Here is a 19,264-nt window from a genome sequence, read left to right as displayed (position 1 = left end):
TTTATGAAAAATGACCATTGAAACATTATCCAATATGGGGAAAATATTCCCTCGTCTTCTACTCTAATAAATTAATTTCATATTTTTATCATATTTTTAATAGAAGGATACTCATTTCTATTATAGTAAATAAAATTACAAAAATTAAATTATGGGAGAAGAATACAATTTCTCTTAAAAAGATTAATTTATTGTGCAAGCTAAAGATATTAGAATTAAAATTATATATTAAATTAAATTCATCTAATCTTATCTTATGTGGTATGCATTTTAAATTTGCATATGGTAATGGAAATTTGGAAAAAACTAAATTGTAACCCCACACACCATCTCCTTAAAAAAAAAACTGAGTTCTCTTAAAAAAATTGTCTCTTTTGTAGAAGGACAAAGGCTAGGGTTTGGTATTGAGCAAATTAGGGTTTGTAATTGGATCTCCATCAATCTTCACCCGGTAGTCATAATCATAACCATTGTTCATCAGATCTGCGAAATCCATCGTTTCTCTCGTCATGACTGATGGCTCCTGGAATCGGCAGCAGCAACAGCCGCTTCTGCCCTCTACCGCAATGCTCAAACGACCTCGTACTGAATATGGTTATCTCCTATCTCTCCTTCACTTTTCTATTTAAAAATTCAAAGTTAGGGTTTGGAGTCACCCCTTTTTAGTTTCATTGGTTTAGGATTTGGTCAATTGTTTGATTGTCTCTATTGTTTTTAAATCTTTATATTTCCGTTTTTGAGATGACAAAGCGAAGTGGTGATGTTATTGAGTTTGGATGTGCATAGACAAACATAGAATATGGATGTGTTGTTGGGCTTTGAGATATAATACCTTAAAAGAAGTGCTTTTATGATTTGAAGCTCTTGAAGATTAAATTTTTCCGGGACCCAATTTGTGTCACGGGAGTATCCTTCTGTATACTTTTGGGCTGGGATTTTCAAGTGGGTGGAACAGTGACTTGTGACAGCATTCATGGAGTTCATCTATAAAATGATCCAAAATATATTATTTAATTAAACTACTTATACTATTTTATGTGCTGATTATTGCAACCTGCCTATATTTATGAAAATTCTTTTGGTACAGTGTGTTTTGTAGCCTTATGGTAATACTCAGGATCATATGATCCTAGGTGTCTCTGGCCATTTCCAAAATCCATTCAACATTGTGAGGAAAGGACCATTACTGGAATTACTTGTGAACTTCTGGGATGCAGGAGTGTTTTCTAGACCAGATCATAGTGTTTTTTTAACATAATTTCTACTGTCTTGATAATCTGCTCATACTTTGACTTTTTAAACCAATATGACCTTCCTTTTCAAAGCTCAGCATCCCCTTTGGACTGCATTCTCAATTTTTGAACTTCTAATCCATCTTCAAGATTTCTGTTTGTGGTGTGTTTGAAAATTCTATTGGCTAATCTCAATGTTCCTAGCTTTTTTTGAGCTTTCTAGTTTTCTTTTCTTTGAATTATGATCTTATGTTTGTCTATTTTCACGTTTGGTTTCTTACTCAAATATAACATCTTAGTATTCTGCGTCAACATTGCATCTTGCTATGGTTTCGTCATTGTTTTCGTCATCATGACATGAAGCCTTTGTACAACATTGAGCTGTAATATTCTGTATATGTTATAGCAAATAGGAAGCTTTGAAGGAATTATATCTTGATGATTATTTTGTTTGTAGTAAAAGACAATCTATACACAGAAAGTGTGTTATGTACTCACTCTGAGTATTCATTCTACAAGAGTATGACTTTTATTGTTAGTGTTGGGGTGATTCATTTGCTAACGTATTTATCAATGTGTCATGTGTAAGGAGATTCATATACAAGAACTCGAGGGATTGATGTAAGAATGATTTGTGCATGCAGTTGTGCTGACTTGTATTTTCCTTTTCTCAACAATCAAAATCTCTTCTGTTGGAACTTGTAATTCTTTCCTTTTGCCATTTTCATAAATTCGTAACATTTCCTAAGGAGCATCACTATGGAACTCAGCCCCCTACCTGTTATATTTCACATGCTAGACATGGTGAAATATACATGTCTCACTCTCCTTCTTTGAAGAAGTCAATACAACATGTCATAATGCAGGACAGTTAGACGCCTCTTTCTCTGGTGCACCTTCCATCTCTGAAGGATCCTTACTTCTACTGTTGGGTTTTGACTTTTGGGTCTTTCTAATGTTGACCCATTAGTGAGCATTCTGAGTAAAGAGTGATTGCTGTTTCATTTTGAAGCCTTTACATTTTTTATTCTGTATATTAAGTTTATAGCAGAAAAACATAATTGAAAAATATAAACTGTAATGAGACTTGAGGAAAAGGGAAAAATCCTGTTTTGTCTGTGTCTAATATGTGTGTTCTCTTGTAGTACAAGAGGAAGTAATTTACATGTTATGAAATTGATAGAGCCCATTTGAATCAAGAACACCTTCGGAATTGGACAAAATAAGTGAGATGGAAGGATGGAAGTCAAAGTAAGCAGAGTTGTCCCTTACTTATCCATTGTGTATCGAAATCTTTGCCATGCCTGATAAGACTAGTTTTTGAATAAATTCTGCAGATCCTGTAGTTAGATGGTGATTGACTTGATTCTGGAAACTATATTTGAATGGAAAACCTTTCCAGTTTGAGTAAAGGTGGAAGTGTGTACCTTTGCTAGGAAATGCTTGGAGTTGAATGGGTTGGAATGACTTTGTACTGTTGGATTTGTTAATTAGTGTAAACAGGAATTAAAGTGCTCCCAAAGGTGGTGCCCCATGGAAACCAGGAGTAGGTGAGTTGTACTTTTGTTTTGAGCCAAAGCTGGAGTGTATCCCAATGGTTGGCACTGCAGTGCGGAGTAGTATGTGTTGGTTGGGTGAAAGTAAATAAGCAAGTTGTTTGAACAATTTATTATCAAATTAGTGATAGCAATTGTGGCATCATGACCAAACTTAATTGACAAGAAATCGAGCATCACCAATCTGCATGACCTTCACGATCTCTGACACAGCCTAATGAAGTACAGCTTCCTGGGGAACATTTTGAAGATAAGGTGACCAGGGCAGTCGTGCTGAGTGATGAATGCTTGAAACTGCAGCACTCTCTCTTTGAAAAATCGAGCTACATTTGAAAGAGTGCATTGCTGATGCTTACCAGTTGTGCTTCCCGAACAAGATGCTATGTGTCAATACTCGTATGGATCAATTATGGTGTTTATTGAGGTAACAAGATGAAAGTGGATCATTGATGGATAGATCAAGGAATTGATGATGGATTTAATCAAGGCAGATGCTCAGAAATTAATTGCTCATTTTCTTGTTTCAATTGAGATCTGAATTGACACACCTTAGCACAAGTGCAAATAAATGTAATTTCTGAAAATTTTCAGATCTGCTAGGAATGTTTGCATCCATTGACTTTCTGGTCAGAAGATATTCTTTTGGTGAAGTAGCCATGGAATAGTGCATTTGATCCTTCCAATCTTACTTCAAACAAAACTAACTTTCATGTCAGAAAGCACAACTTCCCTAACTTGTATGGGAATTTTATGGTCATAATAATACTTAGCCTGTGCTTACTGTTGCCTACGTAGGAAATTTCTTTCATCAAGTTATGTTGAAATTGGGTGTGAGAATGAGACATGAGCAGGAGAGTGGGTTGAGTAGATGATCCACCAAGTGATGTTGTTCGATCTGAAGACTGGAATGGGTTAAGTGGTAAAGCCATGGTATGGAAATAGATCCAAGAAAAGCTCTCAATCCCGTGACAAAAGTTAGTAGTGAGCGCTATAGAGATGGAGAGACAATGAAAGAGAATATTAACTAAATGAATTGACTTCTCTTACAAGGAAGAAGACCAAACATGGTGGATAGTACATGCCAGTTAACTGCTTAGAGTTGTGAAAGTATTAGTGTGTTAGCAGTCTCCTGGAACTATAGTTTGAGTGGTTAAGCTAATACAACTAGTCAAGTAACTATGGTTGACTTTTTATGCTACTTGGTGTGTAAGGATCTGATTACTGCTAGTTCGATAGGTGACAAAAAAACATGTTTGTGTGTGCACTCTACTCTTTGTATTATTATGAGCACTAAATATGGGTCATGTGCTGTTTAGTTACCTGTGTTTTGCCAGCATCTGGCATATTTGCTACTAGATGTTTTTTGTACTGTTAGTGGTTAGCATTGGAGGGATGGCTATGGTATACAACATTGCATATGATCAAAACTTCTCTAATTCAGTGTATTCAGCTTCTGTTTGTTTTACTAGAGTTATAAAGGCTAGATTCTTTTACATTGCAGATATGTCACCTTCTGGTCTGACTTCGGGAGGCAATGAGATGCATAATTATATTGCTCGAAATGATGACCATACTGGTCACCGAATGCTAAAGGACACTAAAACACTTGGATCTGCATATGACCGCTACCTTCAAAGTGCAGGGGTATATTAGCCTGTTCTTTTTACATAATATGTGATGATGTGCTTTCACAGCTTGTTTGATTAAAACTTCTTTTTGGTTGATAAAAGCAGCTTACTTCGTTTAATTCTGGGGAAGCCAGTGCAATTGGTGGTGTTGGATTGGCAAGGGGTGTTGGTGGATTGCCAGGCCATTCGCTAACTGATCCTGGTGTTATGGGGCATCCTGGTGGTGGTCATGATCTTGCACGAAATGGACGGAATGTCAATTATGGTGGTCAGTTACCAGTAGACACAGCTTCCATGCCTGGACCAGAGACTGTACCTCTACCGCCAGATGCATCCAGTACTTTATATGTTGAAGGTCTCCCATCTGATAGCACGAGAAGGGAAGTGGCTCGTATCCTTTTTCCCTCCCATAATGTTTAGTAATTGTATTATCATACTGTCAACTGTCTTGTAAGCTTCCTTTTTCTATTATAGCTTTTCAAATTCCTTAACGCCATTTTAAGATATTTTTCGCCCTTTTGTTGGATATAGAGAAGTAAGACTTGTGAGCAAAGAATCGAAACACGTAAGTTGTCTGTTTGCCATCTATTATTTTGTATCTCGTTGTTCTGCTGATTGAATGAAATATCATATCCTTTATGCTGAAATGCATGCTTCTTGCAGCGTGGAGGAGATCCTCTAATCCTTTGTTTTGTGGATTTTGCAAATCCGGCTTGTGCAGCAACTGCTCTGAGTGCACTGCAAGGTATCACTTCTTGTTACCTGCTGAGATAAAATGAAATTAATTTCATGTTTGATTGTCGAGTCATCGTATAGGAAATCATCTCCTCATAAAAGGGGACTTGATGGAGGTTGTGAAAATTGTAGAATTACCTTGTATTTTGGCCTTCTGAACCAATATGTGGCTATTATGTTCCTGAATTCTGTCAGTGTTTGGGAACTCGTTGAAAAGGGAGGAATGACATTTAGAATTTGAAGTTGTAACCGTGAGCTTCTGAAAATAGCGTAAAGAGTGCAATAAGTCACATTTGAAAATGTAACCAAATAAACTTAATGTTTTGTTATAAAATTTTGAATTGTAACGGGGTAAAACATTTTAAAGTTGCACTAAATTTATCAATAAAATTCCATATGAACAAGTGTTAGAGTATGATGTGCTTATCTAATTATGATATTACTGTATATTGTATTTAACTGAGCATTTAAAATGGGAAATTGGTAAACACTGTTAAATTGAATATCTTTATGAAAGTTATCTGTGACTTAGTGGTTTATTCAAACTGGTTACTTCATAGAACTGAAGTGGTGAACACGTTATAAATGATTTCCAACTTCCTTGTTCCCATTTGTTATCCTCTTTCATTCCCAAAGTACATAAAATGAACACATACGGAGATACTATTAATATTTGTTTTCATGTTGTTATCATCACTTTGGAAAATGCAATCACCCATCTCGTGTGTCTAATTTTAACATGAAGATATTTTTTTTTTTTTTATGATACGTAAAGTCCCAATGTTCTGCCACATAGTCAGCTGCTGTTCAAGTGGTCAGCATACTTGTGTACAAAATTTTAATAACGTTTCTTACATCATTGTCATTAAGTTCTCCAATTAAAATGGTGACAAGTTGAACTATTAAAAAATTCCTCCACACAATTTATGGAAGTTGGTCATTATTGGAAAGGAGAATCTAATGGTAAATAAAAATTATAGTAGAAACTTGATCTGAGATTAAGTTATGTCTTCAAGCTAGTGGCGTTGTTCCTTGTGATCTCAGTGAGTCAGTATTGTAGGATTTGAACTCAGTAGTCAATGATTTTTTTCAAATAATTATGTACCCAAATTTCAGTGTTTGCTGACATTGTGGTGTGATGACACAGGTTATAAAGTTGATGAACTCAATCCTGAGTCTAGCCACTTGCGGCTTCAGTTTTCTCGGTTTCCCGGTCCCAGATCCGGACCTGGACCTCGTGGCAAGAGGTGATGAATTAGTTCACCCAGGTTTTATGCTGGTCATAATGTCCTACTTTTCTTTATCCCATACTACTGTTCTGAGGTGAGAATGTTCAGAGTTGATGTTCACCTGCATATTTAGTCTCTCCCTCCTGGCTACAATCCTAATTAATTGAGCTCCCTAGGTGCACATAGTATTTTAACTGGCTGAGATCAAATTACAATTGCATTTTGAGCAAATCTAACATGGAGATTTTTGGGATGGGCCTAGTCAATTTACTGTGTTGTATAAATATTGATAATTTTAGTTTGAACCTGATTAGCGTTTTTTATTTTTTTTGCTCAAATAAAGGTTTTTATTTTTAATATTATCTTGCTATGTTGGTCGTGTTTGTGAGAACTGTTATTAGCTTCAGGGTTATGGGGCCAAGGCTCTAATTCAGAAGACTGGGAATGTGATAGCTACTTGGATTATCTTGAAATTGTGTTTCCACTTCTACAGCCTTCACCTTTCATCGAATAGGTAGATGTAGCAAGAGTTTAATTATATTGTGTTAAATAAAGTTATCTATATTATCACTCAATTAGAAATCGTTATTGATATGTCTTTTAAGATATTTATGAAAAACTAAAGAAAGCTTATCTTAAATAGTAGTATGTAATGTAGAAACAACTCCTCCAAATTTATGATTTATAAAGTTTGAATTGTAGTGTGCTTAAAATACTTTTATAAATAAAAAGTACCATTATGCTATTATTAATGACTTTTTTTTTATGAAACTATTTTTCTGAAGGGTTATTTACTTAAAAGAAATCCTTTGATACAACTACATAAAGGCAAAAGAAACCGTGGCTATGAATTTGTAGATAATTAGCCGTATAGTTTGTTTTGTGCTAGCATATGATCTGTTATATATGCACACGTGGTGCTAAAAATTATTCATTCTGTAAATTTTGTACAAGAAATTCCCATATGATATAGTTTTGCATTCTATGATGTGATTTTTATAGGTTTATTTATTATTTCACATGTTTTCGTTCCGATTGCTCCCACTAATATTGTAAGATTTTTATAACAATAATAATATAACTAAATTATTCTGGATTTGTCATTTTTAAAGGTGTATATAGCACTAAATTTTATGCAAGACAATGGAATATAAAATATTTTTAATTACAGTTTTTTTTACTATAATGATTTAAATAGTAAGAGTTTTTAATTCACCCGTTAATTTTGTTAAATTAGCATTTGGTGTTAATTATTGAATTGGTTAAGAATAATATATACTGGTATAAATTGTCACATTATTTATTTTAATTTATTGTTTTCTTTTCACTCATATCTTATTTAAGAGTTATTGCAATAGTAATTTATTACTAGGAATGAGATATATTTGGTGTATGTATAAGAACATTTTACATATATTACGTTTTTTATGGATTTATAACAAATACTTCATTTTTTGATATTGCAACAATATAAACATAACTTAAACTTTTTTTCTTACCACTTTTTTTGGATCGTATTGGGTCGTTAAGTATATAAATTATGTTTTGTCTCTTTTGATTTCTACGTCTAAAATATATAAATCAGTGCACTTTTAACTTAAACGATGGCTAATAACTCATGATTTATTTTAACTGACTTGTAAACAATCAGCAGATTATAAACTTTAAGTTATATTACGATCGCATGTGAATTAGTTTTAGAAATGCATCAAAGAAAATAAAAAGTAAAAAATAAATTATTAAATTATTTGGTTGAAGAAAAATAAAATAAGATAAAGTTTTCTTTTATTTTCACTTATTTACACCAAATATTATACTATTCAATATCTTTTAATTAATCATATTTCTTTTAATTCACGGTTAGAGGGAAGGTTATATAATACAAATTATATACTAAAAAATTATTAATTAGTTTTAAATGATTAATATATTTTTATACAAATTAAAACTAAAGTAATATATATTTTTTTAAAATATATTAAAAAATAAATAATTTGATTGTTTATTATTATTATTTAATTTTAACAAAATATAGTTATTGTGACATCCCAATTATATATATTATAAAGATATATAATATAATAAAGGAGTCACCATGAATAATACTAGAAAGCAGTTAAGAGTAATAAGATTACAGTCATCCTTAAACAATATAATACATAAACTTGGAATACTAGAGTTTCTCCCTTAAAATACAGAGAATTTAAAACTTAGAACATGACAAAATTTCTAATTAAAACCTAGAGAACTAGGCAGCAACATTTCCTTTCCATCAAGAGTTGTTTCCAAAGTATCTCCTCGCCATCTGCTCCCATACAAGTGGATGATTATCGCAAGGGAAACAAACGCAAACATGGCACAAACACAAGCAATTGCAAGGGTGAGCTAATTATATAAAAAGCATACAATTAAGAGTATGTACATACAAGATATTGATTTAAAGCAAACAAGATAAAACATTCATCCTATCATGTTAAATACTAGACTTGACTCGTCCGGACTTTAGAATGATAGTCGAGCTATGGTGGGTCATGCACCCGTGGTGGCTTGTGATACTTAGGCTCTACCGCCTTGGGCTCTCCCGCCCTGCCACACTCACGAGGTTAGACTGTTCCGCGCTCTGGAGCATGATGGAAGCCTCCAAGACTAAGACCTCCTGCTACTCCTCACCACACAGTCTAATCCTCTCTACATGAGAAGAAAGGCCATTGGAGCGTCAAGAAGACCCACAAGACTGAACTCCTACTTTCATTCTAAAACACTAAGAATCTCACCAAGAGATTCTACATAGATGAAACTTGGTTTACCACTTTAATCGTACTTTTACACTTTGTAATCATATATTTTTGCCACAATCAACATATACATAATCTCCACAAGATGTATTACTTATCCAACACAAGACTTATAACACAATACTCATTACCAATATAATTATTCAATTTATTATCACTTATTCCAAAATATATTATTATTATTATTAAATCTGAAATGTCCTAATAAATATGAAATTCAAAATATAATATGCATATAAAACATTAACATAATTTAAATTTATAATAACATACATTTAAAGACATGGCAAAAATTAAGGAAGAACTATTGAGACTCTTCAGGACAATTTTAAAATTTAGTTGTGATTGTCTAAATTTGTAAATAAAAAGAAACGTTTGTAACAATAGAATATAGATACAATCATATACAAATGTTTCTAAAGAAAGAAAAAGGCATTTCTTTTGGAACCAATTTTTCTTTCATATCTAATAGCAAATGTACATAAATTATGAATACTGTAAATTATGATTTTTAAACATTATTCAGCTCGGTTTAGTTAGTAAATCACACATCAAACACACCAAACAAAACAAAATAGAGTTAGCTCTCCTTACTTCCCCTTAACCAACCTAAAATGTTTCCCAATTATTAAACTGTTTATCTAATTGTTATTAGAGTGGAGATCTTACCTTCCCCCAACCCTCCTTATACCCCAATTGGTCACCGGAGAGGACCTAGATTTCTGAACGCATCAGACTCACCTTTGGTGCCAGCACATATGACTAGTCACAACTAACTGGATCAGGCCAGGGCTGCTCTATGATCAGGGATGTGCCAACTCAGGTTTTTAAGGTTTCTCTATCCTACCAACAAAGAAAGGCTCTCAAAGAGACGATGGAAAACAACTCTTAAAGCTAGAATATAATAGAAATCAAAGAAGGGAAGGTTCTAACTGCATGAGATCAGTAAAACCCAAGCCCTAGGTTTCGAAAATAACGGAAGAAACAGGAGAACCATTTACCGGAAGGAGACGGAGAAAGTAATCGGTTCAGAATGAAACCCTCTACATTAGGAGTGTTTATGTACCTTCTTTACCAAAGATTGGACGATTCAACAGAGTGGTATTTTAGAGATAAGACAGAGCAATATTTAGGATAAGGGTTTTTAGAGAGAGGGTGAAAAATTAGCAATTGAAGAATCTGACTTTATAAAAATCCCTTCCAAAATCATGTACCCTTAGTCTGATGGGTCTGGTTGCCTCTAACTAGGACCCAATGACCCTTTCTTATTCATATCATTACCGTTATTGGTTCTATATCAATCCATAATTATAATAATTAATTAACCCTAGGTAATTGCAATATGTTGAGAAATTCTCAACTAGAAAAATATAACTAATCAAGTTATTCCAAAATGATTAAGGAGGAATTATATAATAACAGTTACATCCAAACATAGCTAATACTAGTAGGCATGAGGTTCACATGCCTCTTTTGGTACAAGTATAAATTAAAATTGACTAAATTATAATTTTTTCTTAATAAATTCTTTTAGGTTGATCTCTCTGGTCTGATACGTCAAATAGATACAAATCACAAGAATTTTTTTTCTTGTTCTTAATAATAGTGTAAATGAAAATATATCTTCAAGATAATAAAACATCACATTATTAATGACAGAAGTAAAGAGTTCAAGAAGACTAAACAAACAAGAATAATTTTGAAAAGTTAACTTCACAAAGTAAATTTGATCATTTACTTGACTTTATGAAAATATAAATAATATGAAAATTCTAAATAAATTATATAAATATAAAGTAAAAATGATCTAATTTACCAAAAACTTTAATCTGTTTAGGTAACTTCACTTTGACCTATAAGTCTTCATTCCCTTAAACAGTATTGTATGTGTCGGCAGGTGGGGTCCACCTCTTTCCTTTCATCTACGTACATATAAGAAAAGTTAAAAAAATGAATATTTTAAAAGTAAAAGCAATTACTGCTCCTGTCAGAAAATAAACAGGTTATTCACGTCATTTTGCTGTCATTGTTTTTGTTTTCTTAACAAGTTTCACGCAAAGTTACCCGATAAACCATCAGCTTTTGAAAGTTGAAATTTGATTGAATGATGTGTTCCAATATGAAGCTAGTTTACTATTTAAAGCATGCCAAATTTACTTCATAAATTATATTTTACTTTAGTTTCTGAGTTATTTTTAAACATCATAAAACTTTTGGTTAGATTTTAGAGTATTTTGTGCAGCTTGAATAATTTGTTAATTAAAGAGAAAATAATAGTAGTGGTACTGAAAAGAACTAATTAAAAGTTTTGATTTTTATAGTTAATAAAAGTAGGTAGTGTTGGTTCACTCAATCTCTATCATTCTTTGGCATCATTTGTGTAGTAGGTAGCTGACTTTTCTTCTTCATTTCTCTAGAATAAGTATAATGTTAGGCGCTCTCTCTCTGCAAGTAATCAATAAAAAAACAAAGAAAAATCATCATTCCTGATCAATCTCTCTGCTTTGCCTGAGGCAATTACAGTGGGGTCTTCTTCACTTCTTCTACCACTCTTTCTTATCTTCCCAATTAAATGCAATTCTGAATGAACATAATCACTGTTTTTCATGGAACTGATATAAACAGTAAAAATTGTCAGGCTTTTGAAATATAGAGATGACAATACAATGCAATGGATCTCACACATAAGAAAACAATGTTAGAACCTCAAATAGGATGTCCTAAAAGTTCAATGTTTGAACCTTTGAAAGTGTTACAAATTATTTACATGCTTTTAATATCATGGGTATTTAATATTTCATTAAAAGGTAAGATGCTTGTTTTTTATAGAAAGCAAATTGATTGATTTTGGGTCAGAGTAATGATAACAAGGTAAGATGCTTAAGTATACAACATGCACATGATTGCACCCAAAGCTCCATTACTTTTGTTTCCTTTACTTTAGCAACTGGACAATGATATTTTGACAACTCTTTTTTAACAATTTTTTGATAACAGGACACGTGTCATCATTTTATTGGTATGTTTAAATTTATGTTTAAAAAAATATTTGAAACGGACCAATCATAGACTGCCACGTAAAAGTTGTTAAAAAAGAGTTGTTAAAAAGACTTTTTCCTTTGTAATTATACATATCTTTCATTAACTTCATATATGCAAAACTACACGTCTGGTGACTAGGCTTTTGTGGCAGTTATTGTTGATCTGTCAATGACTTGGTATTAATTAATGTAATGCACTCATATGGCATGGTTTAGTATTAATATAATGTACTTAGTAAGGTTTATTTGCAAAATTAAGTAGTTACGGAGATTAAGGATGAATTGAAGAAAGTTGTACAAAAGTAGCCATGCATTGAAATTGTAGTTGTCAAAGCTAACAAAGCAGTGGAATCTTATGACAAAGGTCTTTGGATTCTTTACAATGAGGAAAATCAGAAAGAGATTTAATTCTTATACTGAAAATGTGGTCCACATCACCAATGTCATGCCTTCATGGCTTCATCACGTATAAGGGGATTTACAGAATGAGAATTATTCCAACAAGATAATGATATCTTTATTATTTTTTTTAATGGTCTTGAATATCTAACAATTTAATTAATTAAGAGACTTACTAATTAACTTAAGTGTAATACAGCTTGTTAATAATATCTGTCACCTTTGATTTTTCTATCAATAGTTTTGGGTTTTGTTTTGTTTTGAAGTGTGGTGACTCTTCAAAGTAGAGAAGCTAGGAAGATACCATACACTAGGGACCAGAATAACAACACCATGATGTGAACCTACTTTGACTTTTGTTTATGGATTTTTATATACACGATTATGTACCTATCTTGCAGTGAATAATGGACATTTTGATCTCTCTACATGTGAAACACTAGCCGTCTGATCCACTCCATCACCATGATCCTGATGGTCCATGTTCAAGATGTGAACTCCATCTCATGGTAATCTTTTTGTGTCGGTAACTTAAAAAAGATGATATTATTGTCATTTCGTTTTTCTTAAAAAAGTTGAAGGCAACACATTATCTTTTTGTCTATTGAATTGTTTATTTTTTTCTTGCTTCCACATGAATACAGTTAAATAAGGATTTTAATTTGGTGCACTTTGATCTAGTGTGTTTGATTTTTCAACTCACTCTTTGCATCCTTAAATTAATCCAATAGCCACAATTAATTTAATGAGGCAGCTCTCATCCAACGGTGTTCAATGAATGCATCAAAATTTGTCACACTCCATTTATAATGTATTATTTTAGTCAAGTGCTAAATAGTGATATAATAATGCATATTTGTTTTGTTCACATTGTTTAATATTATTTTAGTACTTTGAATGCTCATACTTTCATCCTAGTCTTTTTTTTTTTCTTTTAGATATCATGGCAAATCAAAATCTCTTGCTTTAATCATTAATATACATCTCATTAGCTTTTATATATATTAAATTTGACATTTCCTGTTGGGGTTAGTAATTGCAATGCTTGAGTAAGAAAGATTAATTGTAATGCTTGAGTAAGAAAGTTTAACAACATTTCTAACTCAGGATAGATGTATTTATTTGTAAAAAGTATATGTAAAAAATTGTGCTTGAAATATTTCATTTTACGTTGTTTGAAATCTAAATTTTAAATTAATATCATACCAGTCTTTTATTTTTAAAAATAGACATAATTAAAAGAGAGGAGTGGAATCTAAATGAAGACAAACTGAAATTCTTTATGTAATTACAAAACCCTAGTATTTATGTCGCATTACATTTTTACTTATAGTTTTAGAATTTAAAATGTAAATATATTTTTTTTTCTATTTCTTTAAAGATTGTAGAATTATTTACTAAAACCTGATTGTCTACCCATGATGTAAATAAAGGAAAAAATTGCATGCAAAAGGTGATTAATGAAATGCTGTCCACCTAATTAAAGAGTACAAAATTACAAGGAACACTTTTGGTTTTTCAAATTCTAAACCATTAGTTTAAAATATTAAAATAGTACATAATACAGGGACAAATATGTCTTATCTCATAATGTATAAAGTTTGTGATATATAAAGTAAATATTGGCTGTCTATATGAACCCACATGCCATACATATATAATCCATAAATTAATAACAAGTTCTTGCGCATTATTATTCAGAATATTCGCAAATATACATGAAATCTACTTGTAAAAATAATCCTTTTATTGTTAACACGATAAAAATAAAAATTTAAATATACATAGACTTGAAGATTCGGATTTAATTTTGATTACAAGTTGGGAATAATTGTTTAGTGAAATGATAAATTGAATTTGTTAAATATAAAAAGGGGTTTACCTTTGAAGTGAGCATGTGATGTAATATTTTTTTATGATTGTATCAGAATTTGAGCTGCATGCATGGTGTCCACACGTTACAATTTAGCTGTAAAAAGGTTATTCAAACTGGACTATACTTCCATCTTCCCAGACACCCCCAATCAAGTTTCCCCAACCCTACCAATTTTTTTATTCTATTTTTCCATTACTTATTATTATTAAAATAATCAATCATTTACCCTATAAATATTATTTATACTTTTTCATCTTCATCATGTATATGCATGCATGTTGCCACTATAGACTATAATGGACCAACTTTCTTGAATACACTCTCTAAAGTCCTCCCCCAAATCACCCAATCATCATTTCATGTACATATCCTTCAAACTTTTACCAAACTAGGTAGATCTCTCTAATCCTTTCAGGCTTTGCTACGTAGGATACCAAAAAAATAATAATAATTCTTTTGTATTTTAATTTTAACAACACGTTTTAATTGTTAATTACTTCTGCTTAGTACATTGTTCAGTGAAATTTTCAACCAAAATTCTTTAGTAAATAGTTCTGCTTAACTATATATGTTTTTTAGCTGATAAAAAAAATCTTCTCTGGAATCTTTTTAAATTATGTTTTACATTTTAAAACTGTGTTTGGAGCTATTAGAAAAAAGAATTACTTGAATTGATAAGAAATCACTATCCCCTAATGTATTTAATTGTTTGAAATAATTTTTTTTTTCGCACGTATTAAAATAAACATGTATAGTAGATTCTCATTTTGTCTTTTCACACGAAGAATCTCGTTTCAAAATGAAAATAATTTAAAAAATATGCGTTGTGCAGTCACTTTCACTTGATGATCAAGTAAAGGAATTTTACCGCAAGACAGTAGTGAAGTAGCTGGTGTTTGCCTGTTTTCTTGTTCTACTATCTCTGATATTTTTTGCACTAAAAATTGCACGAAATCAAACTTACTATAACTTTAAACTGTTGCTCATTGTCACAAAGAAAAACAATGTGTGTGAAATATATTACAAGTTAAATATCAATGAGATGTTGCTGAGACACAGTGCTATCTGTGCATGTCGCATTCATACATATGGAAAAATACATTCAGTCAATGGGAATGTGACATCTATGAGATCATGAATGGTCAAATATACATGGCCAGTCTGGATCTGATAGCTAAATATTTTCTTCACCCTTCCTTTTCTATCATACATATTATTATGCTTTTCTTATTTTATTTATTAATCGATTTCATATGATAATACACAGTGACGGTGAATTATAAATTCTTTAACTCTTATGAATAAAACTTGTCTAGTTTCTCTTCTGTCTGCGGTTGCTTTTATATATGTACTGCTAAATCTTTAGTCAATAATAATTTTAAAAATATAGTGTACCAATATCTGTCTCTTTTATATTTTAGGTTATGCATACATAAGTAGTGATGTAATGATACTTAGGTATAAGATACCTATCTATGTAGCTATGAATGGATCTTACTATTTTAGGAGACGTTGAAACACAAGTTAGAAACTTACCAACCCTTTCGAACATGTGACAAATGGTAACTTGTATAGAAAGTTACTAAAATAAGAGCATGAAATTTGTAGGTTATACTATCTCTACTTTTCTTCCTTTCCCTTTGTTTAACTCTTCCCATTTTCGATAATTTATTTAAATTCCGTTAACCAAAAAATCTCTTGGCCAGATTAAACAATGTTTAACTCATTCATAACTAAATTTAGATACAAATGGGAATGAGTGTTTTCCATTTTAGCTTCGATTAAATTTTTATTTTAACTATATAGTCATACTAAAACTACTTACAATATTACACCGAATGAACCTTTATTCATAACCAACGTTGTACGTAATTTGGGTTACACCAACCATTCACTATTAATGTTTTCATTAACTCAATTAACGTCAGAGTATCCCATTAAGGAGAAGAAGCCACCTTTGTTGGGACCTTTACACTTTTTTTCAACCAAAAAGTTAATTATAAATCACAGTTGTTTGTTTAAAAAATTGAGAAGAAAAGTAAAATTAGCAATTAAAGAGATGGAGACATGAATTTGGGTGGCATTTAAATGGGCAGAGTAGGGTAAGAAATAAAAGATGGAAAAAGTAAAAGGAATTTTGTATTATCGAAAAAGGAACTGTAGAATGGCATGCAACATGTGCAAGCCGTGGTGTGGTGCACACTCTAAAGTGTGTACAGAAGCAGCCTCTATGAATTGATTAGAGAGAGAAAAAGAGAGACACTCCTTCAAAATCATTGAGGCTGCTACGGACCATACAGTCCCACACTTTTTTAAGTCTCCAATGCCATCCATTTACTTTTCAAACAACCAACCAGTTAATGTTTCAGTATTTCAAAATCATTTTACATTCCCCTTCATCTATTTATATTTACTGCCCAAAAAGGACAAATATCATTTTCATAATTTAAGCCTTTTTTCTGTTTGCCAACGTCAATATATATGGGAATTTATATGTTTTATTAGAAAGGAGAAGAGATGATTGGAATGCGCATGCATGAGAAGAAATTTACCAAAAAGATTAGTTGGGGTAAAGAAAGATTCTATATAAAGGGTGGCTCTTTGGTTGAGAAAAAGCATAACAAAACCCCACGTTGTAGTGAGGTTGAGGGGAAAAACAATGGGGTCTCTAATGGCCTCCTCCGCCACACTTACTCTGCTATTCTCATTACTGTCTTTAACCTTCCCTTCTCAAATCTCAGCTGATAACTACTTGTACTCATCACCTCCACCACCTAAGAAACCCTATTATTATCACTCTCCTCCTCCTCCTTCACCACCTCCACCAAAAAAACCATACTACTACCACTCTCCACCACCACCTTCACCTCCTCCACCCAAGCCATATTACTACCATTCTCCTCCACCACCTTCCCCACCTCCACCTAAGCCATACTACTACCACTCACCACCACCACCACCACCCAAAAAGAAGCCATACTACTACCACTCTCCACCACCACCTTCACCACCTCCACCTAAGCCATACTACTATCACTCACCACCACCTCCTTCACCACCTCCACCTAAGCCATACTATTATCACTCACCACCACCTCCTTCACCACCTCCACCTAAGCCGTACTACTATCACTCACCACCACCACCCCCACCCAAGAAGAAGCCATACTACTATCACTCTCCCCCACCACCTTCACCTCCTCCACCTAAGCCGTACTACTACCATTCTCCCCCACCACCCTCACCACCTCCACCTAAGCCTTACTACTACCATTCTCCCCCGCCACCTTCACCACCTCCACCCAAACCATATTACTACCACTCACCACCCCCACCTCCACCGAAGAAGAAACCATACTACTACCACTCTCCACCGCCACCTCCTCCGAAGAAGCCTTACTACTACCACTCACCACCTCCTCCTCCCAAGAAGCCCTACAAATACCCATCTCCCCCACCTCCAGTGCACCCTTATCCCCATCCTCACCCCCATCCCCACCCACACCCCCACCCTCACCCTCACCCTCACCCTCCCTACAAGTACCCATCTCCACCACCACCAGTCCACCCTTACCCTCACCCGCATCCACACCCACACCCACACCCTCAGCCCCACCCCCATCCACACCCACACCCTCCCTACGTGTACCCCTCTCCTCCTCCACCCCCTAAGAAGCCTTACAAGTACCTGTCGCCTCCACCTCCTGTCCACCCATACCCCCACCCACACCCTCTTCCACACCCACACCCCCACCCTCTTCCCCACCCACACCCACACCCTCTTCCTCACCCCCATCCTTTGCCCCACCCGCACCCTCTTCCTCACCCTCATCCTCCTTACATTCCCCACCCAATCTATCACTCTCCGCCACCACCCCCTTACAAGAAGCCCTACAAGTACAAGTCCCCTCCTCCACCACCCCCGCACTACATCTACGCATCGCCTCCCCCTCCTTACCACTCTTAGACGGTGGTCAACTAGGATAGTTCTATGGTAACCTTCTTCATTCCTACGTACATTCTATGTTATTATATTTTTTCATAAATAGTTCCATTCTTTTACACGTATACTTGTTCCAAAACAAATTGAATACGAACCGTTTTTAACTTGATACGGAAAATGATTTTTCTGGTTCGGTCTTATAGGGACCACGAACCCCTTTATGACATTGACAGACACAGTATATATAATATGTGCATGTGTTGTGATGTTTTTGTAGGATGTGAAGAATATGTGGGACAAATAAAGAAAGCGATGGAAAGAAGGGCGTCTGGCTTGGTGATGCACGAAAGAGAAAAATGGAAGCAAAGTTTCCGCGTTTTGTCTTTCATAAAAAGATGTTTAAATTGTTTTCTATGATAGGGTTTGTTTCTGCTATTTTACTTTTATTTATGAATTTGGTGTATTTTAACAGTTGTAAAGCACTGCGCTCTGCGGCATCATTTTCGGTCATAATAGTACAACCTATCATGCTCTGTAGTTTTCAACCAGCTGCGTTTGCAGGGGTTGTAAAACTATTCAAATATAATTAAATAAATTATAATCTCTTTTCCGCAATCTCTTACCCGATTTAACTAAAGTTCTTCATTAAATAAATATAGTGTCTTTCGTTGTCGTTGATGTTGTCTACGTGCATAACCGCAAGTAACTTTTCATTCAATTGTCGGGTGCGACAAAAATTTCCGACAGGGAAAGTCACAAACCCAGACACCCTCTTCCTTCGTAGACTCACGATATTTATTACCTAATGTATGGCTTCTAACTCGTAATTC

General features: G+C 33.6%; 2 protein-coding genes across 3 annotated transcripts; both read left to right on the top strand.

The window, feature by feature from the left end:
* The first annotated feature begins 303 nt into the window (after positions 1–303).
* Positions 304–6,742, top strand: LOC106772431 (RNA-binding protein 2). 2 transcript variants are annotated; one of them, XM_014658828.2, is made up of 6 exons: positions 304–594; positions 4,290–4,432; positions 4,519–4,807; positions 4,920–4,981; positions 5,080–5,161; positions 6,299–6,742. In XM_014658828.2, the coding sequence occupies exons 1-6, from the start codon at positions 510–512 to the stop codon at positions 6,400–6,402; spliced, it is 765 nt and encodes a 254-aa protein (XP_014514314.1). In that variant the 5' UTR covers positions 304–509; the 3' UTR covers positions 6,403–6,742. The 2 variants fall into 2 exon arrangements, with proteins under 2 accessions (XP_014514314.1, XP_014514315.1); XM_014658829.2 differs by having other exon boundaries at positions 308–594; positions 4,522–4,807.
* Positions 6,743–17,093: 10,351 nt separating this feature from the next.
* Positions 17,094–19,049, top strand: LOC106772606 (extensin-3). The gene is made up of 2 exons (XM_014659115.1): positions 17,094–18,485; positions 18,712–19,049. Exon 1 carries the CDS (start codon positions 17,151–17,153, stop codon positions 18,456–18,458), a length of 1,308 nt encoding a protein of 435 aa, XP_014514601.1. The 5' UTR covers positions 17,094–17,150; the 3' UTR covers positions 18,459–18,485; positions 18,712–19,049.
* The last annotated feature ends 215 nt before the right edge of the window (positions 19,050–19,264 follow it).

Source organism: Vigna radiata, chromosome 8 (assembly GCF_000741045.1).
Source record: "Vigna radiata var. radiata cultivar VC1973A chromosome 8, Vradiata_ver6, whole genome shotgun sequence".
In the NCBI taxonomy this organism is placed as follows: Eukaryota; Viridiplantae; Streptophyta; class Magnoliopsida; order Fabales; family Fabaceae; genus Vigna; species Vigna radiata.
This window is presented reverse-complemented; position numbering and strand designations above follow the sequence as displayed.